This window comes from Cinclus cinclus, chromosome 1, assembly GCF_963662255.1.
Source record: "Cinclus cinclus chromosome 1, bCinCin1.1, whole genome shotgun sequence".
NCBI classification, from domain to species: domain Eukaryota; kingdom Metazoa; phylum Chordata; class Aves; order Passeriformes; family Cinclidae; genus Cinclus; species Cinclus cinclus.
Window position 1 is genome coordinate 126991696 of NC_085046.1, and position 27413 is coordinate 127019108.

The 27413-nt window shown below is 40.8% G+C and overlaps 1 protein-coding gene across 1 annotated transcript; it reads right to left on the reverse strand.

The window, feature by feature from the left end:
- Window positions 1–8541: 8541 nt before the first annotated feature.
- Window positions 8542–26572, reverse strand: TMEM64 (transmembrane protein 64). The gene is given in 7 exon segments (XM_062514741.1): window positions 8542–9206; window positions 12425–12580; window positions 18124–19034; window positions 19037–19083; window positions 19143–19312; window positions 19314–20007; window positions 26523–26572. Coding segments are annotated over 7 exon segments (2223 nt in total). The 3' UTR covers window positions 8542–9011.
- Between the last annotated feature and the right edge of the window lie 841 nt (window positions 26573–27413).

Consider the following 27413-nt stretch of genomic DNA (forward strand, 5'->3'; position numbering starts at 1 on the left):
TGCCCAAGGCAACTTAACAAGAGAGTGTACTTCTCCAAGAGGCATGACACATTTATCACAGTATCTTGAATCACCACAAGTGAAGATCCCCAAAAGCTGACAAGTTCAGAAATCAGTAGGAATCAGAATTAGGGAATTGCTGCTTTCCAGAAGATACCACAGCACTCCCATTCTGATCCTCTTGTGTCTCTCCAAATGCTGGACTGAGTAATACATATGCAGTAGGTCACAAATCACCCCTTAAAAGCACTGGAAAACATCAGAAGTGTTCAGTGGAATTGGATGCTGAAATCCTTTGAAGATCCTGAGCACATGGCTTCAGATATCTTTCAGATATCTTCAGATATACAAAACTACTTTAGAGAAACTGCTTTCTGGGTATCTAATACTTATTATACATAAAAGGACTTCTTTGAGAAGTTCAGACAAATTTCCTTCTCTTATGTTGGCAGCATTTACTGTTGTCCTGCTACTGTTAAATACCCACTGCCATTACAAAATAGGAAAAATAAAACAGTTGCCAAGGCAGCATAAATCTTTAAATGACTCACAGTGATTTCACTGTACTTAAAACATTTATTTGCAAGTGCTTGGACATTTGTCTTAATTATCACTATTGTAGATACCTCTAGGAAGAAAAACACTCTGCTCAGAATAGCTGATATTCTGGTATCATTTTTACCAATATTTAAGATGATCTGACTCTTTGAAAAGTACACTTTAATAATTGTTATGGCATTTAAGAGAAAATCTTGGAATCAAACAATATGTGATATAGATGCTTCATTTAAGCATTTAAATACAACAATTCAAAAATTCAAGTTTTGGGGACATATCTAAGAAACTACTGCATGAAATGGCAAAAACTCATATTCAGCAGCAGAATAAAAACAGAATTAGTCTCAGATGTCACTTGGGATTTCATATTCTTCTTTTTTCTCTAGCAGTAACTTAGCCAGGTCAGCGATTGGAGATGCCTCTCTCCTCATCCATGTTCTTCATGCACAAATAACTTGTGCAACATAAATATGCACAAGTGCATGTATTTCATTACAATCACAGAGAAACAAAAAATCCAAGGAATTGTGCATTTCTTCGACCTGCAGGGCTGAATGTAAGAACAAGGCCTTTTGCACACCTCGTTGCATTACCAACACCCCAGCACCAGCCTCCCACCAGCATCTCCTGCTCATTCCTGCTGGGCTCTTGCATAGCAGAAGTGCCTCTGAGGGAGTTGTAGCCCTCAGCTTCCATTCAACTGCTGCCTTTAACTACATAGGAAGAGAGGCAGGAAGGCAGGAAGAGAAGGCAAAGCCAGAATCTTCTCAGAGGTGTTCAATAGCAGAAGCAATGGACACAAAATGCAACACAAGAAATTCCAACCAACTGCAAGGAAAAATTCTTTCACCATAAGGTTGGTCAAAGATTGGACCAGATCACTCAGGCCCCTGGATCCTCCACCCTTGGAGGTATTTAAGCCTCAACCAGATATTGCCCTCAGGAGAGCAGATCTAACTGGATATGACCTCAGCAATGACTACACTAGATATCCTCTCCAATCTTCATTATTCTTTAATGCTAAAACCTGGAGACAAAGGTGATCTTCTGGAGCTTCAGCTGGTCAAAATGACACCATTTTTCAAAGCAGAAGTTCCCAACTTGAACATGTTAATTCTTAAATATAGGGGGAAATTAGAGGCTTGGGGTTTTTTTTGGTTTTGGTTTGTTTGTTGTTTTCTTTTAGGAGAAAACTCATCTCTTATTTAGGCAAATGTAATCACACACTACACCTGTAAAGGGCTTCCATCAGAGGTACCTCAAGCATTGTAAATATCATTAAGGACAATGATATTCATTATCAGAAAGTGCAGGTGCATCTCCTAGCTTTCCTTTATCAAGTTCTAAGCTGGTTAAAGCTGCTGCTAAGGGGGAGAGATTACTTGCTCAGGTTTATGCCACATTATCACAGCTACACATTTGGCCAATTCCGAGACACTGAAGTGGCTCCTACACAGCATGGAACATAGGAAGAGAATACCCGATATTTCTGCTCTACACATAACTTCAAAAACTGAATACTCAAGGAATTTTCTCCAAGAGAATATAATCCATGTGATACAAATCTACCCATGCTTCACTACATGGCTAACTTTACCTTTACTGTTTATTGGAGCAGATATAATGAAGAAAAGTAGATTTGTACCAACATACCTGCCACTTAAAAAAGCAAATTACTGCCTTGTCTCAAGGTTAATATTTAGTAATCTTTACAAGTCTGCATTTTCTGCATTGTTAATACATTATTCTGTGACTCCCTTTCCTTTTCCTATTCAGGTTTTAGCAAGTAAAAAGGATTTAAAAAATACATTTAATCCATTCTTTACGGAATGACTCACTGAAAATGAGAGAATAAAATCTTCTAATTATAGCTGCCATGGTTTTTACCTCCTGCTAAGTATACTAATATTCTTTCCACTAATTGCAACTTCCCCCTTCCTCCTTTAAATTTTAAATTCTCAAACTGCTTCTTTATGGAAACATTTTTTAAACTCATTACTACAAGACTTTTCTCCATTTCAAATGCTAGGGCTCTGAGGAGTCCAGAATTATTTCTCCAGACTTTGCCATTTTCCCTCCAAGCTTATGTGAAAGAACAATACCATACCAAACTTAATTTAAGGAAGCATCCACTGCAAGAAGAGAGAATGTCTGTCATTAGACTGAGCAATGTAGGTGGAAAAAAAGACAAATAGATTCCCTAGCTGAGACAGCCACTGAAAAAAAAATCTGCTCCATGATGGACCAGCATGTACACATAGCAGAGTCCTCAATTTGCCTGCAAACCAAATGATGACCATACAACATCTGATAAACTGCTGTGGGGGCAGGAAAAAAGAGGCATGCTGTAGTCAGAGAAATGCATTTCAACTCACTGCACAAAAATCAACTGTGCTCTGGCTAAAAGCTGGAAAGACACACACCACGTTACAACCACTGCAGCCTTCCCATGACACAAATACAACACAAAATGCTTGCAAAACACCAATCTATATGACCTTGGAGCTGCACATGTGCATATGGCTATGACTTCCACAGCTGTGAAATACTAAAATTCAGTGCCACATGAGAATGGTTGGAAATCAGTGATTCTGTCCAATGTCAGCTGCAAGGAAATCCCTGCACAGCTACCACAGCACTGGTCCCTCACATGCTCACTGACTGGAGAGCCTCATGCAGGAGCTGCTGAGAGTGGAAGAGATTACTACAGCCGCCTGAACAGAAAAAAAATAAATTTTTACCTCAATTTACATCCATGGGAGAATATATAGAATATTAATTTACTGATATGAATTTTACCAGTTCTGAAACTTTCTTGGGTGGCAGTGTTTGGGGGCTTTTTAGATTAACATTTACTTTGATTTGGTTTTGTAATTTTTTTTTAATTTTTTTTTTTTTTAGATCACAGAGAAAGGAAGCTACTCATAGTGGTTTGGGGATGAGAGACACAGTGCAACCTCTGGCTTCAGCTCAGCAATCCCTGCCTCCTCAGCTGGTGGAAAAGCAAATGGCAAGTGCACAGCTCTTCCTCCCCCAGCCACCACCTGTGCCAGGCAAAGCAGAGCAAGGCAAAAGGAAGCCTTTCAGACAGGCAAACCATCTGCCATGTGCTGCTGCTGCATTAGGCATCAAAAGGACAGCAATAAATGTTCCATTTTTGATGAGATCTAGCCACTGCCTCTGGTTTGGACCTCTGTGGCTCAAGCTTAAAAAGCAGGCCCTGGAAGAAGAGGTGTGCATCTAGCAGCTCTCCAGAATCTGAGAAACACTCCTTTGAGTGTTCAGCTCAAAAAAGCACCAAACTCCAGCTTCTTCTGAGGCACTATCCGCCACAGCTGTAAAAGACATTTGAAACAGTCATAAAAAGTCAAGGTTTAAAGCTTCGTACTGTTGCCATTTCCATGTTATTTACTTCCAGTAGTACCACCCCCACTCCTCTCCACCCCCAAAAATCCTACCGAAAAAACAACCCTCTATCATCTGGGTACTTCATCATCTATTCAAGCAAATTGTTACTCCCTCACAAAAATCAGAGAATTCATTAGTCTATTCCCCTCACCACCTACCATTTCTCACATTAAATGGAGAACATTTGCGATCTTAAGCAATCAAGTTTCTAAAGCACAGTGAAAATTTGTTATTAGAATAGTTCATCACCACAGGCCTTTCCGTCCTTCCTCCCAGCCACCCACCCACAGACTTTAAGGGGAACAGCTGCAGCTTACAAGGAAAAGAGAGAAACACCTCATTTCAGCAAAGGAAGCTCACACAGGAACAAACACCACTTGGTACACAGATTTGTATCCCAGGTGATCTTACCCTGTTGTTGAGACAAACTAAACCATTCTAATTTACAGAAAAGTCAGCAGGAGATTATTTCAGAAGAGGTCTAAAAGTCAAATCATGACAGAATTCTCTAGAAGAGAAAATGCTGACCTGACTGCCTCTAGGTGAGGTTATGCAGCTGCCCTGCCCTGGAAAGCAGAAATTGACAAAGGATTTGGCAATTACAAACCCAAGGCACTTAGGTGTTCTCGAAGGCCTGGGAAAATTATGGTTAATTATTCAAACTTTATCTGCTGTGCTCAGATGATTATTTATTCCCCTTCAGCTTGAAAAACTTGCAGATCTCTAAATTCCTCCTCCTGCAGAGGAAGGATGGGAAGCAATGCACTGCAGTCACCAATGCCAAACTGGGTTGGGCTAAAGACTGCATTATGAAAAAAGACTTGTCACACTGACTAGATGATCTAAGCTTTACATCCTCTTCACCAAAACCAATACTTAATTACCTTTACTGACATAAGGTTATGTGGAGACACTGTCCCCCCAAAAGGATGGCACCTAATATTCAAGTCTCAGGATCAGGCAGAACAAACCCTTCTGCTATCTTGCTAATGACTTTTGTTCTAAAACAAAGCAACCCCCCCCAGTACATTAAGCCTGTTCCACTAATTTCTTTAACAATGCATCTGAAGTTCTAAATAATTACAAGGAAAGTTAGAGGACTTTTCACTCTCACAACAGCAAATCTGGCCCAGCTAATTTCCCAAATGAATCAAGAATCCAGAGCCAACGAACTACACATTAGTCACTTGGCTAGCAAGGAGGACTTAACTTACACTAATGAACTTAGGACTTCATTAAAATGTAATTTTAAGTTTAGCAATACACCAGGATAATATATTGTAGTAGGAAAAGGACAGGATTGACACCGCAGACTCAGCTTCTTGCCACTTATCACTAATAAATTAATATAAATTAAAAATCAATACTGCAGGGTAGTACAAGACAAATGCTCAAGTGCACTAAGAGAGAATTTGTTAAGATTCATTACTCTTGTGCTGCCAGGCACATCACTAATTCTCCAGGACTGGAGAGGACAGAGAAGCTGCTTTACACAGCAGAGCCAGAATTCACATCAGCTCCCCTTCTGCAATCGATTCCTATCCCCTCATGCCCAGACCATCATCTTATGCAGACAGGACTAGTAACAACTTTGAATTATTGTGAGAAAGCCTGTCACAGCTATCCAGGCTCTTTACTTGTGACATTAAAAATGACCACAGTGTAACTCGGAACCATACTTCATCTTACACATTGTATCCTAGATTATTTGCAAGATAACTGATGACTCCAGTTATCTCAGTCAGACAAAATCCAAATTGTAACAGCCTCAGCTGGAAAGCTCAAAATTAATGCAAAGAGTTTAGTATGAGACAAAAGCCACACACCATCTAAGAGAAGCTTTTCTATTCTTCAAACTTGACCTCAGCAATGCTTAAAAAAATCATTACAAAAATAATAGATAAAACTCTGGGACCAAAAAAAAAAAAAAAAAAAAAAAGCGCTTTTTCTCACAGATGCTTAGTCTAATGTTAAAGTTAAATTTTGACAAATTTACTGGACAGTTGCACTTACCAGAAGGCAGAAGGAAAACTGGTGCCATGCATCTGAGATTTTTTCTTTATGATCTGCCCTTTAGGTATCCATCATGTATCTTTCATATACAAAATGTAGAAATGTCACCATTATGGCAACTCAAAATATTCTTGAAGGTGACTTGCCACATACCGTTTCAACTAGATTCAAACCTTTGTGGGTTTTAACAAGACTAGGTAGGGAGCCTATCTTAAAAAAATAATAATTACATCAATACAATACAGTAATTACATCACTTTTACTACTGTTATGTTCAAAAATATCAGTCCTCTTGCAGTTTTGTAGTGTTTCTCGTAAGAAAATGTGCACTTATTCTTGTATCAAAAAGGCAGCTGCAAATACCAAACCTTTAAAGTATCTAATAGAATTAAGCATGTATTTAATTAAACAAAAGTAAAAATCAAGTCTGTTTCCCTTGTCAGTAACTCCCCACCCATGGGACCTTCATCCTTGAATTCTAACTTGTTTCTCTGTCCATTGCAGACAATTATCCTTGTATGGCTGCATAAAGATGAGACTCCACTGCACCTTCTATCCAACTATGTCACAGCAACTTAAACACTTAATACATATTCCTTTAAAGAAATTTGAGTGATTTTATTGTATAAAATTATGATTGGCATGGTACAGAAAAGTTCCTTTTAATGCACATTTCCCATTAACTTGTACACAAATATTACAAGTATCAAGCAAAATGCAAAAGTCTTAAGAACTAATTCCATACTACAAAAGTGTTCACATAGTGAAGTTACTCTGGTTACAAAATGTAATGGAAATAAAAGCACTTCAAAATATGTATTTGGGAAATGTTTCAAATAATCAACGCAACCTTAAGTTAGTTACAAAATGCAAAGAAAGAGATACCCTCTTCAAAACACTATTGTTCATTTGGCAAGATGAAGCAAAGTTCAGATCAGTTCACTGAAGGACTGTTCTTTACAAGAAACAAAAAAACCTCTTTAGTTAAGAAAGGACTCAATTACTCAATTATACTATGATGACAAATAACGCCATCAGAAAGTTATCTGGCTCTCTTGTTTTCACACAGGAGCTGTCAGAGGCAGAGATGTGTAAATGAACACTTCCAGGTATATACAGATTGCCTTTTCAAAAACCAACCAACCAATCAAAACTAAGCTCAAAACCAAAACAACAATCAAAACAAAAAAAAAAAACACACCCCAAAAATCCCCAACCAAAGAAAAAAATACAAGCCCCAAAACAGAAAGAAGACAATCTGAACTTTGTTGCTTCCATTGAACTAGTTCAGTTCTTTAGGTCACAGGACCCAAGAACACCAACCTGCAAAGGATACATATTTAAGGAACAAAATGGAACTCCCACTACGAAGGAACGCGCAGATGTTCGGTTACACGAGTGCTGCACATCCTCTCAGTAAGACTGCTAGAGGCTCTCACATCTCTGCTTCCCAATGGCCTTGAAGACCCACTATTCTCAAGAAGACAAAAATGCTTGGACCCTACAACCAACCTTACAAAAGGGAGGCAGTCATACTGTTAGAAAAGAACACAAAATTTTGAAGACTGAAAGCATCCTTAAAAACTTGCACAAAATAACTACAAAAGAAGCCATACTTTACATTATTTTTGTATCAGATGACTTGCGTGTGTTTGAGCCATTGAACATTGGTATGTATTATCTACATGAAACTCACACATACGGAACATTGTGTTCAGGCATTGTTGTTGTTTTTCTTTTAGACACACACACAAGTTACTGTCAGGTTATCCAGTCTATTTAAATGCAGTGAAAAACCACAGCAGGTGTAAAAGGAGCAGTGTCCAATACAGTGTTGTCTTGCAAAAATGGAGTCAGAATTCCTGAGTCTCAGAGACATTGCTGTCCTCTCCATTACTGGATTATTTCTTTTTCCAAGGAGAACCTCTAGTTTTCATTTCTTCACTCTGACGAAATTTGTAATAGATTGCGTCTCTTAAAAAATGTAAAACTAGTACAAAAGATGTGCCAACCAAAGTGAATTTTTAAAGCTTTTTAAAGGGAGAGGGGATTCACTTACAAAATAAAGGCCACCTTCTTGTAAAATTAGTACTGCTAATATCCCATCATTCTGTTTAGAGCAGAGATTTAGCTCCCTGCTCTTTTAGCCTTACCACATGCAGTCATGTGAGCTGAAAAACTTCATCCTTTTAACAATTAAAAGTATCATATATAGGACTAATGTGGAACAGCCCTTTGTTACAATCACCAAGGTGGCAAAACCAATTAAGTGTCATTCAAATAGTCATTGCAATCTAACTTCTGAATTTTCCCTTGTACTTTGCATATTACACAGTGTAACTTAAAATGTAATTTAAGAGCACTTCAGTCCCACAATGTAGGATTTAAGCTTGTGTAAATACATTTGCATGGCTCTGCAACATTTTTAAGGACTTAGAAAAATACATTCAACCAAAACTTTATATAGGGTTCTATTTTTTTTTTAAATTAAAAATTAAAAAGCCAAATGGTCCCATCATTAGCTAAATAATACACTCCAAGTTCTGGAAGCAATTCCAAAGCAAAAGCACATTCAAGAATAACATACACTGAATTGCATACTTTCTCATTCACCTTTATCAGTAATAAAATTCTACCATATATAATTATTTAGCCTTATAAATAATGCTAAGCAGAAAAATATTTACCTCTGTGCTACTTTTCTGTTTATAGAAGCATTTCTTAGTTTATAGGAGCAAAGGAAAAAAAAACTAAAGTGCAGACTACAGGCCATGACAGGCAGAAAAAATGACCAAAGGTGTAGCCAAATTTGCATTTACATCTTAAGTTACTTTGCCATCTTCCTTGTCTTGCTAGAAGTCACCCCATGTGCAATTAAAGAGCTGGTCGATTGGTTTGTGCCACAGTACAACCTGTAATCACTTGTAATTTTTTAAAAATCTATTTCAATTGTCCATAGATATTTCTAGGCAAGGTTCAAGATATTTCTATCTCAGGTACACAAAACCTTTCTTAGTCATTAATACTTGAATTCACACAATATTGACACTCCCTCCAGAGAATGCTACTGTCCTCTTGTTGCAGTATGTGGTTGAGCCATTGATGCTTGGCTGAGTCTCTTTAACAAGTGAAGTCTTCATTTCCATTTCACACGCTACAATAGCTGCATTGAGTTCCACTTGAGCCCGGTGAACGACATAAAACGAGAGTCCTATGCTTATGACAATCTGCAAATAAAACAAGAGTGTTGTAGGCTGCATAGGCTGTGGGAATGAAGACAAAACAACTGATCTGAATGAAACAAAAAGTTGTCAATTCAAAGATCCATGAAGGCATCTGTTGACTCACAGACACTTCACAGGCAAGACACAGGGAGGGAGATGAACTCAGCCCCTGGGTAGCTCTAAACCTACATATGTTAACAATGTAACCAGCATATCAAAACATAGACATTAAGTAGAACTTAAAATATTTATAAAAATTGAAAAGATAAGTTTCTTTCTTTTTGTTGAAATCCATGTACTTGTTATAAAGAAATCCTTTCACCTTTTCTCTTGAGTGTAACACCAGTCAAGTTTTTAACCGAGATCCTCCTTAGGGGAAAAAAAATCTTCAAACAAAAATCAAAGTGTCTCACAGTGAGAGTCCCTTTGAAAGAAGCACGTTCCTCTGCCTTTTTTAAAGAACATTAACTAGCTGGAAACTATACCTTCCTTTCAAAAAGATGAAGAAGTTCTATAACTTACAACAGAATCTAGAGTTCTGAGTCTAAAACCTGAACTTTGTTACTAACTGTAGGGCTATGTTTTCTTTAACATTGAGGACTACTGTTTAAAACACCTGTCAGCATGGCAGACAGTGCTGGAATATCACTAAGACAAGTGACAAGTATGAGCACAGGACAACTGCAGCTGGAAGGCACCCTGGCACACTCTAGCCCAACCAGCTGCTCAGAGCAGGGCTGGCTGTAAAATCAGAACAGGTTGCTCAGAACTATGTCCAGTCAGGTCTTGAAAACTGTGAAAGGATAGAAATTTCACCACTTCTCTGGGCACTCTGCTCCAGTGCTCAACTATCCTTATGGTGAAAATGATGTTCTTCACCAATTTATGTTACACATTTCAAAAGCTGGCCAATATAAGACTCACAATGATACTATAGACACTAATTTTTTAATAGATAGGAAAATATTTAAATTTGATTTGGTTTAGAAATATTACTACCAGTAACCTAGCTTCCTAGATAAATAATTAAATATATATATATATACATAGACAACCATGAAATGTGAAGGATTTTCAGAGCTATTTACTAAATCTAAGTCCCATCAAAGCTCATCCAGGCAAAGCACTCGGCAGACACCTGAGAGACAGTGGGAGAATGCAAATAATTTCTCCACTAAAGTGGAGTCAGTTACTCAGCCACATCCCAAGGACTGGTCTCAAGAAGATCAGTACTCCTTTTAAAACATTCAGGTTATCCAGCTACCACTTCCCTGAGCAACACTTGCGTTACAATCTATATAATCTGCAAAGGAGAGTCAATGTCAATTTAAAAAAATAAATATATAAATAGGGGGAAAAAGCAAAAGACCACTAAAAACTACTACTCTGGAAATAACATTTCATTACTAAATTAAAAGCTGATCAAGAAACCATTTATTTTCTTTATGACATATCAAGACTATCTATGCCACACTTAAAAAGACATTTTTAATACTCATACCCATGTTTCATGAAAGCTATGAATTCCATATTCTATTTAAGAGCACAGAAATTTTGGGGTAAGGGGGAAAGGTATATTTAAAATGGTCCTAGACTTAGTTTTTTATGGTAGCATTGTTAAACATCAGCTTTATGACTGTAAAAACTAAGGAACAGAAATTACTCCAGTAGCTACTGAAAGTCTGCAAACCATGGTAATTGCTAGTCAAACACAGCTTGAAGCACTGTCACTGTCAGAGGAGGTTTTTAATGTATAATGCAATTCTGAAGTACCCATACTCTATACTCATAATGGTCTCACACTTAAGGCTTACACACAAAATTTAGTGATAAATTATTTCAAGAGCTAAGGTCATGTAAAGGTACTTGATATACTTCTCATTAATCTACTCAATTGTAAAATTTGGATATTCTGATTCAGGCATTAGGAAAATAGTACTACACAGCATTTTTAATCCTGAATATCTATGCAAAATGGGTATACTGAGTGCTAAGACTGAACAGCGTACAGGTGCTGGGTCTACACATACATAAGCTTTTATGTAGGTGTGGTTTGACAAGTCTAAAATTCAGCAGGAGATCACCCCAGAAGGCAAGTGTTTATCTGGGTTTTCAGTCTAGAGAAGGGTTGACCAGTTCCAAGAAAAAGAAGAGCCACAGTCAGGGGAACTTCTCTGCCTCAGCTAGCTAAAACCAAATCTAACTAAAAAGCAAAGGAGAGCCCTCTCCCACTGTCCACTGAAGACAACACAGTCCAGGAGAAGGATATGGGGGAAGCAAGTGCAGTCACTGAAAACAAACTGCACACTTCTTCTTCCCCCCTTCATTCTTGGAACCAATCTTAAAGGTGCAGAATTCAACTTCAGCACAAAAGAACACCCAGCTGGGGATTCAAGCATCATAAAATCACTCTATAACAGCAAGAGAAGAAAACTTATTGTAGAAGAAGAGATTGCAGGCAACCTTGCCCCTTTAAGTCACAGTTGTACTAATTACCAAAGGAGGAATAGCCTTGTCCTTAATGTGTAACAGCTGTGACCAATAAAGATAAGTGTGATAAAAGGGGTGGGCTGGCTAGTCAGGGGGATCTTAAAAGGCAGAGGATTTTGAGGAAGTAGAGGAGCCCTGACGAAGAAGGAACAATCCAGAAAGACACAAAGAAGACTAAAACAAGGAAAAGAGTTGCTGCTGTAAAACAGCTGCTATGAGGTTAGTCTGGGTCTGATGGAATTGGAGCCTACAGTCATAGCTGAGCTAGTGAAAGCCTCTGTTCAGAGTCTACAAACCAGTACTTGCAGTCACAGTCCAGCAGGAAATAGCCAGCAGTCAGTCTGCAGCTGGACCCTACAGTAGGAGCTTGCTGTAGTTAAGAGTCAGGACAGCTAATCTGTAAGGAAAAATAAACCAGGACCCTTTTCATGCTGTCGAATGAGACTCTGCGTCTTGACTCATTTCTACCCTTAATGAGAGGTCTGCTGCAACAACCTAACAAAAATTCCAAAAAAAAAAAAAAAGAGAGAGAGAACACTGTAAATTCTGCTTTGTGTTATGGTGAGGTGGGAGAGTTACACTTTTCTCAGCACATAAAACAAAAGCTAAAGGAATCAGTACAGGGGAGACCCATTTTTCTGAGTATCTAGCAGTCAACAGAAATCAGAATATCCACAGAAATGATGGAGTAACATTGCAAAAGGTCTATGAAAGCAATTATTTTAACTGACCTGTAAACCGAATACAAAATAGCCACTAACACTTTGCTCTGCAATCACATCCTCCATGGTGCGCAAGGTAGTGCCCAAGTACGAGTTCAGGAGCTGAGTAGGCAGCAGCCCAAGGGAAGAAGCCATCAGGTAGTTGGGTAGTGATAAATCTGTAATCTGAGTAAACAGGAAGAGTAAGAAATCAAAAAGCAGCTCCAACACAATCTATCTGTACAAACAACCAGACTACTACTTCCCACACCCATCCCTACAAAATCATAAAAGAATATTCTACATGCCCTGACTGAAACTTTGATTCATGCATGGAGGAAGATAATATAACAAAACAGTATCTAGTTCTTATCTGGCCTTTTAAAAGTTACTAAGTTTGATTTCGTTTCACCTCACATTATGCAACATCTTTGTGCAAGTCATTAACTAGGGGTGCAATTACACTGTTCAGTGAAGATATCTATTTTTACCTGCTGACTGCAGCCCTTGGATTTATGAGAATTTACTTGTGAGAAGAAATTACTTTATTGAATGTGAAGGTCCAAGGCAAAAATCTGTTTTACATTTTATGTGTATGGCAAATAATAACAGAAGTAATTGTTCAAAATGTCACTGTCTAAAATATGATCCAGGTAACAGAATGGCAGAAACAATTTATGCTGGGCAAGTTATGAGTTTATTAAGATACATGTGATCCCTATGAGCAATATCTATCTATACTGATATGAGTACTATTAAGATTATCTACCAAAGGTATTTTGCATCTCACTTTAATTGGTGAACAAAATAGTACACACAGCTATAGGTTTTATTCATTTCTCTGGAGAAAACACTAGTAATACTTCAGTATTTTCTTCTCTTTGCTGTCAAGTTTCTGTTCTGCATCAATAGGGGGATGTATGAGCTTACATGGGAACAAAGTACACAGTGCCAGCTAAATTAGTATCAGTAGCCATGGGAAATATTAAAGACAAGCATCATGAGATCAAAAAATATTTACACAAGAAAAAAGAAAACAAGTGGAAACTGGGTTAAAAATGAGTATGAAAATGATGATTTTGAAAACAAGCAGTCCAATAAGTTTTCCAGACAATTCAGTTGATAATAGAGATCTAATTAAGAACAGCCCCAACACTGAGAGCCTACATGGAAATTACTGACCTTGCCAGTTTTGTACAATGTTGAGGACCAAAGAATAGCAGCAATGTTACTCATTTCATCATGCTATTCTTAAAATAAACTTTAGTTACTGTGAAAGTCACAGGGCTGAATTCTCAGAGCTCTAAGCACCATCAGTGGAAAGTTTTTGGGAGGAAGGGCAATGGAGGAGCAGAATGCAATGAAGCATAAAGATTAAGAATAATTCACTGGAACAAGATCCAATAAGCCATTTCCAAACTTCACACTGCATATTATACTTCCCACAGACTGAAATATATACCAGCACCACAAATATTATATTCCCTTCTCTAGACAAGATTAATTTAGACTTATAATGAGAAAGGATTATATAATTATGTCAGAACTTCACATTTGACCAATATTTTCAAAAGATTTTTTTAAGTATTGTTGTAATCTGGGCCATGTAATAAGAATGCACAGTCCAAACTTCCCATACTGCCAAGGGAATAAAGGAGCTGCTATTAAAAGTTTCTGAAATACTAATGCAGAGGCAAGATTTGCTAAGTAGGACACTACCATTACATCTAATGGAGCTGGGAAACTTCCAAAGATTGCTTTGACACTCCTGGCACCTCTCTCATTTCTGTAGCTGCATTAAGGACACTTCAGTTGCAGAGCAACATGTCTGCACACCTGGATATGTCCTGAAACAACTGGACCTCCCGAGTGATGAGAGAGCTTGTTTCCAAATGAAGGGGAGACTGCCCCAGTGGATAGACTGACTTGCAGGTGTGCTTCCCACCACAGTGAAAGCTAAGGAGAGGGTGAAAAAAATGTTGAGATGCCCTTTTGACTAAACTGTAGGTTTAGAGCTACACTTACATCCCTTTCCCCAGAATGCACAAGTGGACAGCACCCCAGCCTAAGAAACTTGAGAAATCATCATTAAAACTTACAGGTTTCCATACTTTTCTTTCCACAAACTTTACTGTTCTATGAACCTGCCAGAATGGTATCTGCATGGCCAGGCTGCCTAACAGAGCTTACCAGGGCTCTGTTTCTGGTGAAAGCTCAAGCCAGCAAAATTTAACCCTGAAATCCCAAAACAAGCACGGATGCAATTGTGTTATGGGCCATATGGTAATGCGTTTAGATTGTATTCAAATACAATTAAGAACTACCTAATTGCAGTGATAAAAATAGCCAGAAACTCCCCCCTTAAGTCTTGGACGGGCTTTGTCCCATGAAACTTCTGTGCATTTTTTGCAGCTGACACCTTTGGTTCTGTACTGTCAAGGAATAAATGTTTCTGTCAGGACTTTACTGCCTTTGCAGCTCATTTTCTCTTCCCTTAGTTTACAAATCCCCATTTCAGATCAGATAGGCTTATTGACCAAGGGGAAGGGATAATTCTGGTGCGTTTTCCTCAAAAAAAGCCCAAAAAACCCCCCAGAAACAGCCCTCCCCTGCTCCCCCCCCCCCAAAAAAAAGCCAAAACCACCCCCTCAAAAAAATCCCAGTTAATACAAATAAACCAAACCAGCAGGCAGCTTTCCATCAAGCAGAGGAAGCAGTGTGCATGTTCTTGCAATGCAGGTACCATTTTTTTAACTCTGACTTTATTGTATGCATTTCTGAACCCAGATGCGCACACTTGAATACTCAATTTTTTCAATCAGATTATTTACTTCATGTAATAGTCCCCTTAAAGAAGGGGGGAAAAGTATGAAATCCCATCTAGCCTACATCTGGCACTACAAGTAACCAGTTTGCACAAATCTCATTCCAAGAACAAACTCGTGGGAAGGAGATGATAACCTGCATACCAGGCCTCCTTACAGACCAGCCTTCAAAACACTCCAGAGTTGCCAAGGTGAGAGAGCTGTGTGTAGACAAACATCAGTAAGAGCTATCAATCCACCCCAGCAGCCCAGACCACTCTGGCATCAGGAATGACAATTAAGTAAAACTCACTCAAAAGGGAAATACAAACATGCTTTCAGTTAGCAAGTGCTATATTCCAGAAAAGCAAACAAATGCATTACCTCACCCTCTACTATCAGCAGAATGACTTTTTAAGAGGCAAGATCTTCATGTCTGGCTGGTGAGATGCTAAATAATTTGTGTAAATTTTCCTCATGTGCTGTTTGAATTGACATTATTCCCTCACTAATGAAATCCTAAGATCTTCCATCTTGCTCTACACCCCTACAAGTGAACCTCCCAAAAGCCCTCAGCAGATGGTACATGCTACTGAACAAGTGCTTGTAGAAATCATTTAATCCCAGCCCTGCAGATGACCCTGCTCACATCAAGGTTATGCCTTTCCCAGAACCTCATGTGTCATTTCCTTCCTTCTCATTAAAGTATTCTCAGTATCTCGTTTACTTAAAAATATCCACACAGAAAACATGCACAGACCAAACCACCAGAAAATTAAAGATGTGTGCTTTTTCTTAAATTCACTGTTGCTTAAAAATTAATCCTTTTCAAATTCATTGCTGAAGTTGCTAGCATGGGGAAATGCATTCTAAACTTAAAACGAGTGTTAAGTTTTCAAATAAATGAGATTTCAAGGAAATGACAGCTTGGTCTGTGTAGGTAGAAATCTGTATTTCTTACATAACTTAAACTTGATTGAAAATGAGAAACTGTCTAGAATCCCTAGATTTGTATGCATCACTTTTCGGTGATTAGTAGTTCATATTATATGTTCTCAGTGAAAAACTGAGTATACACTGTGCTTTATTTGACTATGCTATAAAGCAGTAAATCAGGAGTAATAAACATACCCAAACTAAAATTAGCAAAAAACATCCAAGTTACTGGGCATAATTTAAGTGTGTGGTTTTGTCTCATTTCCTATCTATTTTGTTAACACTGAAACCATCCACTTGGAAAGAAAATTATTTAGCCTGCAGAATATGGAGAACACAAACCACAGTGATTTACAGCATAATTTTAATATTGAACTGGCCCAAATACTCTGCTGAATTGTGTTTCCCACAGCACAGTTATGCCAGGAAGGAAATAATTTTAACTTGGCAATTCTCTGGTCTGTTCTTCAGATTCAATACTACTTTATATCATCTGCTGACTACTGCGAGTGACACCCCAAAGCTGAGAACAACAGCACAACAGTTCTCCCCACTTTTGGAGGGTCACAGAAGAGCAGAAGCTTCGTCTGCTACATGGGACCTTGGGCTCCAGGAGGGACTCTGCTCCCAGCTGGAAAGGTCTAAGCCTCTTCAGTCCTGCAGTAATTAGGTTAACAAATGAGCCAGCAGAGGTTCAGCTGTTCAGTTTCTCATTCTTAACAAGGAAATGGTTAAAGGATCTGCTTAAGAAATTACAAGTTGCTATAGCTCTTATGGATAGAGATTACAGCTCTGGAATGAATGAATGAACGCTCCAGTAAACACACTTTTATATCCAGCAATTTAAAATATTTTGTGTGGATGTTACACCCCAAAATTGCACGGATTAAATTTTACTTAAAGAACAAATTTGGCATTTGGTGACCTACTAATTGCAGCCAGATGATTCTGTCAAAATTGAGCAAGTGCTTCAGAAGGGTACAGGATCAGGACGGCAGACAGGGAAAGGAAGGGGGGCTATATATCAAAGTGGCAGACCAAAACATGTATTTAGATAGTCACTTATGTTAAAGAACATACAAGTTACTGATAACATTTAAAGTGTTCACAATCCAGTTTCCTTTGTTTTGATTTCACCAAGTTATTAGATACAACTCAGGCATAACACAGCCAAAAGCAGATCCTTCAGACAAAGTAGTCGGGAAGCAATGAGGGTCTGAAATTGTCTGAAATTGCCATCAGCAGCATGACAATACTCAAAAAATCACCCTCCACGTTCCTCTTTACTTTTTCCTTTAAGATTATCAAAGAGACCAAATGAAAGTACCAATCTTCACCTGAAAGTAGAAAGAAAAGCAAGACTAACCCTCTTCCAGACTCAAGTTTAAACTAACTTTCACTGCCACTCTAGTACAGTCGCTTTTTAGGTCTGAGTCTACATCCCACCATGCCCAAAACCTGCAACCTGTCTTGTGTGCACAGACTTGACACATCCTGTATTGATTTGCCAGATGCATGGTACAAACACCAACCACACCGAGAAAGAATTTTAATCTGTCTGCTTCTTTTTTTCCAATGTGATTATTTAACATAAGTAGTTTAGGAAGATCTGGCAAGAGTTTTTCTCAACTCTTGCCAGGTTTTAAAGCATATCACTTTAAAAGCACAGACACTTCGTAACTGTCGAGTTCTCCACAGATTTTGCTATGCAGCACCTTGGTGATTCTAACACCAGAACACAGTCTTGAAAGACGAGAGAGCAACTCTAACACAACGCCAGTGAGGAAGGCATCTCAAAAATCTGCGTGCTGTCCCTCAGCATGCACAGAAGAGCAGCACAATGGGTTGTTTTTACTGACGCTAAAAGAGAAACCATGCCGTGTTCCCAGGAAAGGAGGCAACCTCTACCAATAACAGCAGTCACTATGCCGAAAAGACATCCTTCCAGCACTTGCCTTCCTCGGCCGTACAGCCCAGGCAGGGACTCACCGCGAAGACGGCGTTCTGCACCCCGAAGGGGATCAGCGTCAGCCGCGACAGACACACCACCCTGAGGCCGCTGCCGCCCTCCACGACACGGACGATGGCACTGAGCGTCCCGCTGCCCTGGATCCTGGCCCGTGCCCAGCGGGCCAAGAGCCGCTTGCAGGCCACGTGGGCGATGAAGGTGCCGACGAGGACGCCGAACACCATCAGCCCCATGCCTAGCACGAAGCCGTAGAGGTAGCCGGCGGCCACGTTGAGCAGGATGTAGCCCCAGCCACACGGGAAGGACACGGCGATGAAGCCCACGGTGAAGAGCAGCACGCCGGCCAGGCTGTCAAGGCTCTCGGCCCAAAGCAGCAGGTCCCGCAGGTACTGGCGAACCAGGGCCAGCGAGGCGAAGCACACGGCGGCCAGGACGCAGAGGCTGAGGCAGCTCTTGTACCAGCAGGTGCCCAGCAGGCAGCAGGAGCAGCGCCAGCCCCGGGCCTCGGCCAGCCCATGCCCGCCGCCGCCCGGCTCGGGCAGCTGGCAGAGCAGCAGCTCCGCGGGCGGCAGCCCGTCCTGCTCCGCGCAGGGCCCCAGCAGCAGCCCGCCGGCTCCCGCCGCCTCCGCCGGGACGAAGCCGATGGCGTCCCCGCTGCTGCTGCCGCCGCCTCCCGCCGCCGTCCCGGCGGCTCGGGACAGCCAGCGGCCCAGGTCCTGCCGGGCACCCTGCGCCGCCGCCTGCTTCACGGCCCGGGAGAGGAGCTGCAGCGCCGCGGCCCCCGCGCCCCGCATCCCCCCGCCCCGCCGCCCGGCTCCAGCGCCGCCGAGCCGCGCAGCCCCTTCGCTCCCCGCCTCCCCACGCAGCCTGCGGGCAGGGGCGGCCGTTCCCTCATCGCCTCGCCATGGCCCGGCTGCCGAGCCCGGCCGAGGGCCGGGCGGGGGCGGGGAAGCGGCGGCGAGGAAGGCGGGGAGGAGGGGGCCGCGCTTCGCCGCCGCCCGGCGGGCGGAGGGGCCGCGGCGTCCTCCGCGCCGCCTCCCTCCTCGGCCGCGCCGCCGGGGCTGCGGCGTTAGACGGCGGCGGGGCCGCTCTCTCCGTCCCGGCAGTGGCAGCAGCGGCCCTGGCAGAGCGCGAGTCCCGGGGAGCAGCGGCGGCGGCGGCGCCGGGGCTCCATCTCCCCGCGCTGGGCTCCCGCTCCGCTGCGGGGAGCTCCTTCTCGGAACGGCTGTGCCGATGTGGCAAACCCAGGAGGGAGGAGGCCAGGCGAGGCTCCGGCAGCAGCAGCGCCCGGCCCCGCTACGGGGCTCGGCGGCGGTGCCAAGGCTCCGCCTCCGGCCAGGGAGCGCCGCCCCGGCCGGGTGTGCCCCCGCGGGGCCCCGCCGCCAGCCTCGCCCCTGCAGCCCCGTGCCGCGAACGCCCTCGCTCCCGCTGCCGGCCGCCCGCGTTCCCGGCAGCGCCGTAACCCGCAAGCATCTGGCGGAGCCGTGCTGGAAAGCGGGTCGTTTTTTGTGAGGGTAGCGCGGGGTTCAAGCATCGCTGACTGTGCTGTTACTCTTGCGCTGCCTTGACGTGTCGGCAACTCTCCCTCTCTTACGTGAGGGCTTTTTACCGCTAACGCCCCGCCTGTCCCCTCTCCACCAGCGAGGCGAGCCTCTCCCGGCCAGCTGACGGGGCTTGAGCCGAGGGGCGATCGTCCGTGCGCCCGGGCTCCGCCGCACCTCCGCTCCGGTCGGCGTGGCTCTCGTGCCTGGAGCCTCGGCCGCACTTCGGGACGGTTTGAGGTTGAATGTTGAGCCACTGCTAGGAAGAGAGGAACAGCCTCTATCGCAGCGAGGGCTCCGTTTAGAGGAGCGTTTTGTCGGGAGCCTCGCCGAGGTTCGATAGTTTCGTACGTCGCTTTTGCTCTGGTGTTAAAAATTCCAAGGTGCAGAAAGGGTTTGTTTTCTTTACAAAGCTAATCATACAGTGTGCGCCAGTGGAGTTATATTCCCCTGCTGGGAAATTTGCAAGCGTATATAAAACGAGAATACGTGTAGGTTGTAAAGGTTAAAGGGTGATTGGAAACAAACGAACATCTCAAAATGAAGTGCAACAAATCAGCCTAAGAAAAGGACAGATATTTTTGAGAGCCAACAGCAGAAAAAAAAAATCCTGGTGAACTCTGCACAGCAGGGAAATTGCGGATAAATGTCTCCAGCATAACCTGCTTTCTTGCTGCTACCTGTATCTGAATGTGAACATTTGATTTTGTATGCAGTCTTTGCTTATGATGCAAACAGGGCATGCATCCAGAATTATAATAATAATTGTCAAGAAAGCCCTGCACTAGAGCTTGTAAAGGATGATGGACATACTTGTATATTCAGTAAGGCATTTCTGCAAACAGGGCAGCTGGAAGTTCAGTAGAAGAACAAGAAGACAAAATACTAATTTCTGGTTTTATACTAAAAGCACGTATGTCTTTGATGTGGATTCAGCTTATGCATACTTTTGTTCAATGCAGTTACTTTCATAAAACAGGAAAAAGTCTGGGTGGAAATGTCTAACAGTTACATGCTTTAAGGTGCCCCTCTGTTACTGTATTTAAAGTGCAGAGCCTTGTATACTGAGCTGGAATGAATTTCCGGATGTCACTCTAAAAGCTACAGGGTTCTATACTTACAATCACAGAAAATGTACTTGAAAACTGATCGTAAGATAGTATGAAGAACATAAAGGTCTATCTACGTGACACTTTTGATATTACAGTCTAAGCTATAAAAAAATTTAAATAGTTAGTGGACATGCTTTTCCAGTCCCTAGGCTGAAACTCCTTGATCTTATCCATCACCTGGGCTCCCTAAAATAGCTAATCCTGGCATTCTTCTGTCCCCTGGAGCAATAGCTCAGGAAGGAAAGGCAACAAATAATCAGATTTTGAGTGACACAGACCATGGTCACAGAGCATCTTTGGATAAACATCCAAGTAAGGCCACAGGAATTCGGCAAGGATTGGGTGGAGCTGGTAGCTGCTCCCTCATGCACAGCGGATACAGCTACAGAGATGAGAGGCAGTGTCAGCTGGCTCCTGAGAGCCTTCCCAGCATCCTCTTACCATCTGAAGGGGAAAAAAAGAACCTCATACACCCTTGAAAATGTGCCAAATTGGCACACTGCTAGCCACAATGCCGGACAAAATGGTCTGTCTTTCAGACTTGCTAGTCAGTGAATCATAGGATATTCCTGTACCATGGGTGATGCAGTTGCGATGATATAAGCAAGGCAAGATCTGTAGGGAAAAGCAGTTACCTTTCCAATCTCTACACTTAAAAAACTAGGCAAGCTCTTGAGCACACAGCTGCTGGACAAACACTTTGTTCTCCAAAAAAGATAGCGCTTTTTGTTTGTTTTTCCTTTTGCCCCGGGTAGATTAGTTGATTTAGTGAATAATTTGCAGCAAATGCTGTCTAACCAGTTCTTCTAAAAAGCGCAACTGTTACTTTTGTTATTATTGGAAATTATTTGAAGTAATAGGAATAAAAATTACAGGTTTAGTTCACATGGGATTTTAATTGTGTTACATCAACTAATACTGCTCCTATACTTCCTTAGCCAGATCTAATTAGATTTTCAGTATCTTGTCTGTCATTTGAGCTGATTTCTTACCTATCCTTACATTTAATTTTGGTCTTAATGAATGCAAGTAACCCCTGAGAGGCCCAGGGTAACAGCTGGAGTACTATTCTGCTTCAAGAAAAGGTGTCTCTATAGAAAGATGCTCTCACAATTATAGATAGTAGTGGATATTGAAGAACTTTTGCCAGACAGGTGTTTTTCCCAGGCCTGCGATGTAGGCTGATGGTATTTCCTTGTCCTGGTACAAGCAACTGAGAAATGCTATTTTGTGTTTTGAAACGATGATTCTTCTGTCTCATTTTTAATTTGAAGGATTATTATCATGCAAATACACCCAACTAAGCATGTGAGTCATTGAAATGAAAGGCATGACTCATTTACGTGCATGCATTCAACTGGTCCACACTGAATAGGGACCCTGAAGATGGGTAGTAGGATACATTAAGGCACAAATCAGGACTTAAAATAATTCTGAAGCTCCTGAAAACTTGACGTAGTTATTTCTGAATTGCTCTTTGGGAGGGAGAAGCAGGACTTTTTTGAGGAAACGATATTAAGAACCATAATGCCAATGTACTTCTAAATATCTGTTCTGCCAGCATTACTGTGAAGATCCTTTGGTGGGACGTGCAGTGTTGTCTAATCTATGTCAGGAGTAATGATTCTTTGGCCACAGCAGGCTCATTGAAAGTGCCTCCATCTGGCCTGCAGCCTTCTTGCTATAGATTCCTTTACATCCACTTGAAGGGAGAGGGATGTAAGGTCATGCAGGGAATATACTTTTTGCTGTTAAACAAAGTATGAGTTGCAAAGATGTGGAGCAAGGAGCAAGTTGTGACCAGAGAAATTATTCTGGTAGACTAAGTTAAGTCTGCAAGCCATAGCTTTGGGGCCCAGTGATTTGGATTGTTGTATTTGAAATACATGTGCATTCATAGTTTTGTCAAGCTGAATGACAAGTGTGCTGTAGGAAAACAAGATATCATGTAGCATTTTATGACATTGCATGAATTTTCTGTGAAAGGTGATAGCTCTGAAGTTACTGCATCAAGAGCAGGAGGTGTAAGAGGAGAAAGGGCACTATTAGCAACTTGGGATCGTCCAGTATTTTATTTTTTTAGACCAATATCTATCAAGATGTAACAAATTTTGTGCTACTTTCATCAGGAGCTACCTAGTTCAGAAAAGAACTTTGTGTAAAAGGTACAAACGTGAAAAATTAAATACCCATAAACCTCATTTCATGTATCCCTGAAAGAGTTTTTAAATCTTGGAGTGAAAATGCAGATTGTGTTATTTTGCAACGTGATTTATTAAGTGTCTACAGAAACTTTATTACTTGATATATAATGCCAGTTTCCCAGATAAGTGTCGTATAATCATGTTAAAAACACTGAAGGATTTGTTATACTATCATAAACTCATATAATTCAGAAAATGAATCTGTTTATTTTCATACATGCATCTACTTAAGAAATATGGTTTATACAATGATTTCACAAGAAACCTTTCAAACTAATTTGATTACAACTCTATGTAAGGGATGAATAAAAATTAAATATGGTAAGCAATGTGCTGACATATTTACATTAAATAGAGAATTCTGAGACATCACTCTGGTATGATTTATTTTGCAAATAGTGGCACATCTAAAGTCCATTTTAGTAGATGTGAGGATTTTTATTATTCATTAGAGTGTTCTAGATCAGAAGGAGGAAATGAGAAACCTTAAACATCCATGTACATAAGGCAAAAACACAGCCACATACTTGGTATATCTATAACTGCCTTCACCTGTTGCAGTAATGGAAAACTTAAGCTAATTAATCTGAAAGACTGGAATTCTTCCTTGGAAAAGGATATCCTTTGGTTGGCAGAAGAAACTTCTGCCAAGTTTTCATTCCCTGAAATGACTGCTTTGTTGCCAAAAAAAAAAAATGCATTAGTCAGGGGCTGTTGGTGTAATGCAGAATAGCCTGAAGTTTGGAAGTTACAAAGTTCCTCTTGAGGACTAGGCTAACATTGGTAGTCCGAGGAAATGGCAAGCCATGGAAAAAGTCCAAGTATTAAATTAATTGTGTCCTCCTGAATTGCACAGTACAATCATTAGATGCACCTCAAAATGTTAGCCAAATCATTGCTTATTTCTACCAGGACCACAAACGAGGAATCTACATTTTCATGCAGCAGAGTGCTTGAGGCAATTCTTGGGAGCACTAAGATCTAGAAAGTGTGTTTTCAAAAGGAATTTTGGGTATCATGAAATAAAATACAGTGAGAAAAGCATATCTGAGGAACAGGAAACTCTTGGTGAAGTCATTTATCAAAGCTGTTTACACCCAGGTTCTTCTCCACTTTGAAGTGACAAAAAGAAGAACTGTAGCTATAAATATATATATATATATATATATACCATGCTCAGGGTGCTTTTAATGGGAAGGGTGTAAGTAAATGGAAATGCTAGCATGTCCTTAATGTCATGTTTTCATCAGTTTCCACACATCTGTGTCTTTTTTAGCAATATAGTTTGATATTCTTCAACAAGTTATCACATTCCCTTTGATACATCTGCATTCCCATATGCAAAAGCTATATCTATCTTTTTCAGTTTTTACTTTTAAAGTACATTACAGTAAGTTGCAAACCAAAGAAAAGTAGACTGCATTTTCACTTTTTCCACAGCAATGGTAAAGTCCTAGCAGGTTATGGAGGTCAGTTTCACCTAATATTTTTGGTTCAGTGATTTTGTGGAAGTATTTACAAAAGCATGGAAGGTTAACCCAAGATCCAGAGTCTGTTTTAACAGCACAGTATCATTCGACTGAGTTTTACTATTAAGATTTATTAAGCAGCTTTAAGGTTAGCTTCTAGTCAGCTGTAAAGCAGACAATTGAGTTTGTGGGTTGGATAAACAAACATGTATTTAAGTTTGAGGGTATAAAGCAGGCCATCGGTTACAGCAGTCTTGGATCAGAAAAAAAAAAAAAAAGCTTACAGATTAATTTCTTCATTTTTTTTGGTTTATAGTTGGTTTTTACTCAGCAAAGTTTCAGCAGTTCTTCTTCCTCTTTGTTATGGTTTCTTTATTTGAGAAACCACACTATGGTAACTGTTGGCAGGCATTGAACATAGCAGGGGTTTATGCCTCTGTAGAAGCATGGGGATTAAAAAAATCTCAGCTTCCAAAATCATAGGCAGAGCTCATCTGAGTGTTTCCCTATATCAGGTACTGTTTATATTGGTTTGCATGTTTATAATCCTTGTTGTAGCATATCTACTAAATTATTTATTATTCATAGTTTCAAGCTAGAATAACTTATGAGTTACAAATGTCCTCCGAGAGAACATACACATTTTATATTAAACACTGGTAAAAAATTATTTTAAGCCTAATTTGCCTCCCATTCTGACTCTTATGACTCTAGCCTCAGGCAAAAGAGCATTTTAACTAGAAGCCCCAAAAACAGAGTTCAGTAGACAGCCTGGCTCTTCTCTACTGTGTAGTTTAAAGGAGACATAGATTATGACTGGTCTTGTTAAAGTCTCTTAATGGTCTCACCTCCTATGTGCCAAGACCGTGAAGAGGAAACTCCACTTCTTGCCTGCTTTTTCTAGGCTCTGGTGTCTGCACCCCTACTCCAGTAGCTGAGACTGGGGACACAATGTAGTTACAATATCAGCAGTCCATTAAATTTGCAGCAAAGATTTTGCCAAAGGCTTGGAATGTCCTGTCTCTCTTTTGAATCATTCAGTAGTCCTCAGCAGGCTTGGCGGGCACTCAGGAACTTGTAAGAGGTGCTCAGTATCCAGCAACATGGGAGAGAGACATAGAATACAAATAAATGAATGATTAGATGAGATAGGGAGGGCTGACAGGACTTAAAGAATGTTAGTGTTGGTAGGGAATCACATGAAAAAGGACTGTGTGTTCTTTTTGGTCCTGTTCCTCCTCTCCTCCAGTTACAAGAGATGCTGTAAACATAAAAATGCCTTCTAGTCCTACTTGAGTGGAGTTATACAGAAGAAGGAATGAGAAACTGGGTAGAGTGATTAGGTCTGTGCATGAAGGAGCCTGTTCCCTCAGACCCCAAACCCGTTCCATCCAAAGCAGCCTCCATGCCCCCTTTCCTGCACTCAAAGGCAGCTTTTCCATAGCAGGAAGAAGGAACCTGTGATGCTGGAAGAGACAACCTTGTGCACAGTAATTAAGATTAGTGTGTTTGCTAAATACAAAGACTGTGTAGAGAGCAGCTCTCTATTATAGGGCACACAGCTTAGGCAAGTAGGAGTCCAGGTGCATGGTGTTTTGGACTTTTGAAAACAAATATTTCCAAATGGTATCTCTTACCACTTTCCACAGAGACAAAATAGCTGTGTTTAAAAATATTTAGATATGTTGTAACTATTTCTTGACTTTGAGGCTGTTTTAAAATGCTCATATATTGATATCCAAAAGCTTGTGTTTAAACTGAAGTTATTTAGTAAACCTGTTTCAAATTACATTGTTAGATAAAACTGGAAAGAAGTTTCCAAATCTGATCTTTCAAAGACTTTTCAGCACACAGGTTTTAGTCATGTAAGTAGATGCATTGGTCTGCTCTCTTTGTACTATCTTCAAAACTGTTCATTCTACAGCTAATAAACCCCAAAGAAATACTGTAAATAGTTGCATACAGCATTATTAAACACACAGAAAAGGTAGACATGTCTCTGGTAGACATTTTCAGGCAAAGACATCCACAAAACCTGAAGGCATACAGAGGTTTCCATGGATATGCTCTACAGCTCTTCATTTTTTTTTTACCTGGAATTAGACATTGTTTCTGAAGGTGTTTGTTTGGAGGTATGAGCCATCTATACCATTGCTTCTTAATCTTTATTATAACAGTTTCAGTTTTACCAGTTTTCACTGGGCATGATATTTTTTTTTTTCAAGTGTCTGGCTCCTGTGTACTTTCCATTCTCAAAACACTGTATAAGCATTTTGTGTTGGATATATTGCCTCCATCTGTCCCTTGAAGCACTTAAAGTTACTTTTATAAAGTACGCATACTGTAAATCCAGCATATAGTCCCTTTGAATCTGCTCTAGAGTGCTTTCCAAGTCATCAGGCAAAACAGGCAGTCTGCAAACCCAGGTGTTCCCTTAGAAAATAAAAACATCAGCAGCATATCAAAGATAGCCCAGTAAAATGTTCTCAGCCTCAAAATTGAGTCTTTCCCCATTATTGCTGCGACAATAACAGAAATGATGATGTGAACCATTGTGTTAGGCTGCTTGTTCCCTGATGTGCAGCGCCAATTCACACAGCAAAGTGAGGTATTTCAATTTTTTATTCTACTTTGCACAAATTAGGGAGATAATCCACAAAAGGCTGGCTCCCTGATTATCAAGACTATGCATTTTAACAAACAAAAGCATCAGCACTCACTACAGATTACATTTTGTTTTTATTAATTACTACTCAGTACCTGTTAGTTGCATCTCTTGCTCCTCGTGCTAATTAGTCTGCATGTGCAGTTCTTCCCTCCAGTTGAGTCTGGGGTCTGCTTTAAGTAGTTGGTCAATGAGTAGATGGTGACAATCTGCCACTGCCAGAATTGCCTTTCCCTCAGTTACTGCTGAGTTCTGCTGACTTCACTCCTGGTGGCTGTCATCCAGACAGCCCATTCATCTTGGGATTGTCTTCCTTTTT